Source organism: Chrysemys picta, chromosome 1 (genome assembly GCF_011386835.1).
Source record: "Chrysemys picta bellii isolate R12L10 chromosome 1, ASM1138683v2, whole genome shotgun sequence".
Classification (NCBI taxonomy): Eukaryota; Metazoa; Chordata; order Testudines; family Emydidae; genus Chrysemys; species Chrysemys picta.
In genome coordinates, this window is record NC_088791.1 from 39,989,593 (window position 1) to 39,996,697 (window position 7,105).

At 45.2% G+C, this 7,105-nt stretch overlaps 1 protein-coding gene across 11 annotated transcripts in view; it reads right to left on the reverse strand.

Moving 5' to 3' along the window:
- Positions 1-1,342, reverse strand: part of MAPK11 (mitogen-activated protein kinase 11) — a 49,000-nt gene extending 47,658 nt beyond the window's left edge. For 4 of the 11 annotated variants that reach the window (XR_002889494.3, XM_008172845.4, XM_008172838.4 and 1 more), the window contains exon 1: positions 940-1,293. Coding sequence is in view for 2 of the 11 variants with exons in the window: in XM_005286113.4 (XP_005286170.1) it covers positions 940-1,052 (113 nt within the window). In the remaining 9 variants the exon portion in view is untranslated. Of the gene's footprint in view, positions 1-939 lie in introns of all 11 variants that reach the window. The other 7 variants (XR_010589967.1, XM_005286113.4, XR_010589971.1 and 4 more) reach the window with 5 other exon arrangements.
- Positions 1,343-7,105: the final 5,763 nt, after the last annotated feature.

Consider the following 7,105-nt stretch of genomic DNA (forward strand, 5'->3'; position numbering starts at 1 on the left):
GGTCTGAGGTGATGTAACAGTGTTATATCAACTAGTGAGCAGGCTACTGAAGAGGAGCGGGGGGAGAAACAGTCGCTCTGGTGATTTACCCACCTAAAATTTTGTTTAAAGAGAGCAATGGTAAATTGTTCGAAAGGCAGTGCCAGTCACCTTCACCCCCTAAAATGAATGGACGAGATTCCCCCCCCCCATAGCAGTGTGAATAAAAGAGTCATCCTAGCAAACTTTAATGCATGCATGCTGCTCAGCAGTGAGGAAGGTCTTAAATCTAGTCTGGGGGAAGCCTCTTTTCAGAAACCGGAATGACCCGGGTTACCCTTAGCAACCCATGAGGAATTCCAGAGCTCAACATTATTGTGAGAGTTTCAACTCCAGCTCTCCCTCCTCCTAACCCTAGTGGGGGGCGGGGAAGAGAAAAATCACACACAGAGATCCTCTGTGTATAATATGTAGGGTAAGAGAGAGCCTAGAGTATTAGGATCGATAGCATATATTCATAGAAAGATCCTATGGGCCATAGGTGCTGTAACTGCGGGTGCTGGGGGTTCTGCTGCACGCCCTGGCTAAGGCTTGAAGTGGTTTCCATCACATATAAGGTTTAGAGTTTGATTCAATGGCTCTCAGCGCCCCTGCCTATGGCTACTTTGCATCGGCGGCTACCCCGCATGGATCACACCGAGAAATCCACCCCCTGTTACACACCCGTCCCGATCCTGGGCGTATCACAAACACACCCCAGAGCCGGGCTTGCCAATACCAGCCCAGGCCTAGCAGCTCCCCATGCGAACGGCTTCCGGGCATTGTCTGCGCCCAGGCAGAAGGCTGGCAGCCGGGCAAGTCTTGCCGGACGGGTCGGGGAGGCGGGTAGGGGGAGCATGGAGCTGTGCCTCTGCCTGGAGGCCGGTCCCCTCCTGCCCTCCGCCCACGGCTGGCACCTACCACACAGAGCCGTAGGCTCCGGAGCCCACCGGGGTCAGGTTCTGGTAGCGCTGGGGAACCTCCCACACCGTCTTGTTCAATTCCTGCTTGTAGAAGCCGCCTCGCTCGGACATTTTCCGGAGCAGCCGCAGCAGCGGCTAAGCAGCCAGAGCGCTCCAGCTGGAAAGAGCCGCCCGAGCCGCCACCGGGCGGGCACCGCCAGCGGGGGCTGGGGGAGGGACCGGGGGAGGGGGAAAGGGAGGGGTAGACGGCAGGAGGAGGGAAGTGGAGAAGAGAAAGGCGGAGTGGGGAAGCACCTAGAAAGGTAGCCAGAAACGCAAGCCCAGTGTCACAGTATCTCTCTCCCCCCCGTGTGACAGCAAGGGGCAGGGCAGCATTACTCCCCCTGAGCCTGTCACAACCCACGGACACAGCTGATCATTTCAGAAAATAAAGCAGGGAGGGTGGGGGAAAGCCTGGCAGAGCTCAGACTATCCCCCCCAGCTTGGAACAACCAGGGCACCGCCCACCCCGCCCCTTCCAATTCAGCCTAGACACGATAGGAGAGAGATAAAGGCGGATCTGGTCACCCAGTTTTGCCAAATCAGCTGTTCACGTGTATTAGTATATTATTGGGTCTAATGTAAATGTACTGAATTACTAGGAAGCTGTTCCACAACCTAAGTAAGGCATTTGATACAGTCTCGCATGACGTTCTTATCGATAAACTAGGCAAATACAATTTAGATGGGGCTACTATAAGGTGGGTGCATAACTGGCTGGATAACCGTACTCAGAGAGTTGTTATTAATGGTTCCCAATCCTGCTGGAAAGGCATAACGAGTGGGGTACCGCAGGGGTCTGTTTTGGGACCGGCGCTGTTCAATATCTTCATCAACGACTTAGATATTGGCATAGAAAGTACGCTTATTAAGTTTGCGGATGATACCAAACTGGGAGGGATTGCAACTGCTTTGGAGGACAGGGTCATAATTCAAAATGATCTGGACAAATTGGAGAAATGATCTGAGGTAAACAGGATGAAGTTTAACAAAGACAAATGCAAAGTGCTCCACCTAGGAAGAAAAAATCAGTTTCACACATACAGAATGGGAAGAGACTGTCTAGGAAGGAGTACGGCAGAAAGGGATCTAGGGGTTATAGTGGACCACAAGCTAAATATGAGTCAACAGTGTGATGCTGTTGCAAAAAAAGCAAACATGATTCTGGGATGTATTAACAGGTGTGTTGTGAGCAAGACACGAGAAGTCATTCTTCCGCTCTACTCTGCTCTGGTTAGGCCTCAGCTGGAGTATTGTGTCCAGTTCAGGGCACCGCATTTTAAAAAAGATGTGGAGAAATTGGAGCGGGTCCAGAGAAGAGCAACAAGAATGATTAAAGGTCTTGAGAACATGACCTATGAAGGAAGGCTGAAAGAATTGGGTTTGTTTAGTTTGGAAAAGAGAAGACTGAGAGGGGACATGATAGCAGTTTTCAGGTATTTAAAAGGGTGTCATAAGGAGGAGGGAGAAAACTTGTTCACCTTAGCCTCTAAGGATAGAACAAGAAGCAATGGGTTTAAACTGCAGCAAGGGAGGTCTAGGTTGGACATTAGGAAAAAGTTCCTAACTGTCAGGGTGGTTAAACACTGGAATAAATTGCCTCGGGAGGTTGTGGAATCTCCATCTCTGGAGATATTTAAGAGTAGGTTAGATAAATATCTATCAGGGATGGTCTAGACAGTATTTGGTCCTGCCATGCGGGCAGGGGACTGGACTTGATGACCTCTCGAGGTCCCTTCCAGTCCTAGAATCTATGAATCTATGAATCTAACAGATCTGGCTAGCAGCAGATTTTACCTTGTTGCCAGCTCTAGCGATTTGATTGTGAATCTCATAATAAATAGTATTTTTCTTGAAGCCACAGCGCCTGGAATCATTTGATTATCTTAGACTTTCAGCTTCCATTTACAGAAGAACTAAGTTTCCGCCCCTCAAGGTTAAAATGAAAAGCTTGAAAAACACAACCCCGAAAGGCTCAAACCCCACAAAGCAAATAAAAAGAACCCCAAATTATTTTTTTTTACTATCTCATGATTTTTGAAGGCAGGAAGTTGGCAATATGGCAATATTCACCCTATATTTACCCATCCTATAGTTACTTCCCATTATGCCTCACACACACCCTGTGCTGCTCTAAATAATTTATCTTCATCTTGTGTTTACAGTATTTAAATAGCTATAGATTGCTATGCACCCCCTTCTCAATTATCACTTAACCAAAGTATTTATGAAGAAAGATTCAATATATCCCCTTATGTATCCTCCATTTCCCAGATCATTTTGCTTTGAACTCTGCACAGTTTGACAATACTGTCACCAACCCCACTGCAGGGTGTCAATGTGTGTTGTGGTACATCAGTCTCTTGGCTGTCTGGTAGTGTGATGGGTGTACCATCAGCTGGAAAGCAAGTGCTGTAGGCACTCCAAGCCCTGGGTTATTCAGGTTCTAGCTTTCAGTGGATTCCCCAAAAACCCACCTACACTTCGCATAAAACAGGATTCCTTCACTAGGGCTGCCAGAAATAAATATTGCCAGGGACACTTGCTTGACAGTTTCAACAAACAAACAGCAAAAGATAAGCCCAACGGTCAGCAACCCAACCAGTGAGGCAATCTAGAAAAGAGGTGTGAAGGTAACAAAGTCCAGGTGCCTTCTGGCACCATCAGGGTATGCCTGTATCCTACTCTTAGGCCCTCTAGCCCTGGCTCCCAGGCTGCCTGATATTCAGCTTCCCTTCATAGCCTGCTCCCAGGCTGCTGCCTCAGACCTGCTGCTCATCCTTTCACTAAGCATCTCTACCTCTCTCTGGGTCTCATCCCCTCAAGTAGCACTTCTTTCCTGTGCTGGAGGGATCATGGAGCCCTCTCCTGGATGGATGGTGAATTGAGTGGTAAGAAAGCCCAGTGATGAGCCAGCAGGTGCATTACAATAGCTTGTTTTTCCTCAATATCACCTTTCCAGATTTCTAATAAAAAAAAATCCCAGTGCAGACACACCAGAGCTATAGAGAAAAGAATCAGAGGGGTAGTTGTGTTAGTCTGAATCTGTGAAAAGCAACAGAGGGTCCTGTGGCACCTTTAAGACTAACAGAAGTATTGGGAGCATAAGCTTTCGTGGGTAAGAACCTCACCCAAAAATCAAGACTTGCATCTGAAGAAGTGAGGTTCTTACCCACGAAAGCTTATGCTCCCAATACTCCTGTTAGTCTTAAAGGTGCCACAGGACCCTCTGTTGCTTTTCAGAGAAAAGAATGATCACCTCCCTAGTCTGTGATGTGATTCCTCTAAGTATGCAGGTTAAAACCTTTTATACTGGCAAATTGCAAAAGAGATCTAATTTGCAGCCTTCTACACACTCCAGTCTCTTTCAGAATTATTGCCTGAGGAGTTTCTCCCTCCCATTAAATACTGGATCATTTTTACCAGATGTTGTATCTTGCATTTTTCCAAGCTGAATTTACCCTTGTTACGGACTATGTTTCTAATCATTCAGAGGTCCCTTTGTATTAATTTTCTGTTCTTGTTAGCAATTGCAATCCCTCTCAGTTTAGTATTTGCTCTGAGTTTCTGTCAAGGTATTTATATTGCACTCACCACTGTATCTGTCTAATTTAATTAGCATACTGCTTATATGATATTCTGACTAGTGGAGATGTTCTGACTAATGAAGATGTTAAAAGACTGGACCCGATACTGATCCCTGCTATACGTCAGTAAACACCTTCCCCCAATTCATTATGCTGACATTTATTATTTCCCTTTGCTTACAGTCTTTCATCCACTTGTCCATCAAAATGAGAACATTTCTATCCCACCATTTTCATTATTTTTTTCAAGTAAGATTTTAGGAAACTAAAATCCTGACATGTTAAATCCCAGGGAGCAGCCATGGTCTAATAAATAGAGCACATAGGAATCTGGAGATCTTATGGCCAGCAAATTTGGGCTGTTTCCAACAAGGTGGGGAGCAAATTAAAAAGCAGAGGGGCCCTGACAAAGAAACCCTGCCAGCAGCTCTCATTTTATGTTGAGGGAGGTCAAGCATCTCAGCTGAACTCAGCTGTGGTCATATGGCAAAAGGAGAGTGGCAGTTTCTCAGATAGGCAGGTCTCAAGCTCTTTAGAGATCTGGGCCCCAATCTTGGAGTTTTACACACACATTTAAAGTTAAGCATGTGTGTGAATCTTTGCAAGACCCCAGCCACATGTCAAACTCACACAAACTCAATTTGGAAACACCCAGTGCAGATAGGGGTGCACAAGAAGAGCCACTATATTAATGGTGAAGGACAGACATTTATTGTAAGAGTCACCAAAACCATAGTCTGCGGGTGAACAAGTATCTCGCTCCTTTTTCCTCTGATATATTGTTAAAAGCTCTTGCTGACCACATTACAACTCCTTTGGTCCCTCATTTCTTCTGAATCAAGCTTTAGCATTTGGTTTGCAACTTAGAAATTACTCTTTTAATATTTAATGCAATTTAATAGTTGCAACATTCATATTAAGAATAAAAATGCAAACTCAAAAGGAGGAAAGAATGTTGCTTGAATGCCAAAAAGATGGCATCTCCTGGTTGCAAATGGAATTGTAGCACTTTAATTCAGTGTAGCTTTTTAAAGCGCAGATCTGGGTGTCAGAAGATCAGAGACCTACTTCTGCTTTCAGTTACACCATTGTAAACCCGGTGTAACACCATCTAAATCATGGGATCAGTGTGATTTCAGAATGAATCAATCCCTTTGGTTCTGTTTCCAGCTCTGACAAAGGCTTGCTTGAGATGTTGGGTGTGTCAATTAACAGATGTTTTCACATCCAAAAATGGGGATAATTGTATTTACACCCCAAGCTCTCTTATAAAACTATTGTAAGTAGAGCTGGGGGGAGGAGGGAAGAGACGATTTTCCTTTCCATGAAAAATTTTGAGATTTTGAATTTTTTTTCCTTTCCAAATTGGAACAAAACAAAAATCAAGAATTCCTTGCCATTTTTCACGGGAAAGGGAGGAAGGCTGGAAAAATACTGTTTTGGGAGAACTGACATGGAAATGTTTCATCTTGCCAGCTGCCTGCCTGGTGGGTAGGTGGACAAGTATCTGGCTCACAAGGCTCCATGGCCACATATCTGGTGGGCAGGCAGGCTGCCAAGCTCCCTGTTTGGTCAGTATCCCAAGCTGCCCAGGAGCCAGGTAGTCTGAGGAGCCAGCCAGCAAGAGAGCCAGGGAGCCCTGGCAGCTGGAGAACCCAGCTCTCTAGCTGCCCACCTGGGAAACAAGGGATCCCACTAGTCAACCCAGGCTGCTGAAGAGCCACAGAACCTGGAAGCACTGAGAGCCCCAGCAAACATTCTGCCTTGGGGAGACAGTTCCTGCCAGACGCCCTGGACAGGCAGAAGCTGCACAGTCACTAATACTCCTATTTGTGAGGTGCAGTTTTCTAACCGCACATGGGGGCTAAGCCATTGTATATGGGAGGGGTGGAGTCTGGCAGCGTTCCAAGGAGTCTGGGAGATGCAGAGCCTAGGAATAATTTTCTGATGGGTGGGGGAGAAGAGGGAAACAAGATTTTCCTTCAAGATTTTGTGGAAGTTTAATTTAAAAAAATAATTTTTAATTAGAAAAACTTCAAATGGAAAAATCCCAATCAGCTCTCTAATTGTAAGGTTTAATTCATTAAATGTTTATAAAGCTCTGAGGTCCTAGAATGGAATAGGATATCAAACCACAAAGTATTCGAGTTAGGCTATTGTGGTATATTTCAATTATGCCTTTATTGGTAAGTGCTTGAAATATCAGAGACCATATCTATGTATGTAATTTTCAAGTAGAAACCTTGTCACCATATACAAATAATAGAAAGGCAGCTGGAGAGAGTTATTGGTGCAAAAGGGACCATTCCTTGAATTTTTTTGCATATAGGTGCTCAGCCATTACATTGTGTTTACCTAGGAGTTTGCATGTTTGTTTGTTTTGCAATAATCTGTATATCTTTGTTATTGAATTTCAAAATACTTGTGCATAAGCTGTCAAGGTGGTAGCACTAGCCAGCATTTCAGGTTTTAACATATTGTCTTCCTGTTTCCTGCCAAGTCCCTATCTGGTAACCTTAGGGTATGGTCCAAGGTCCA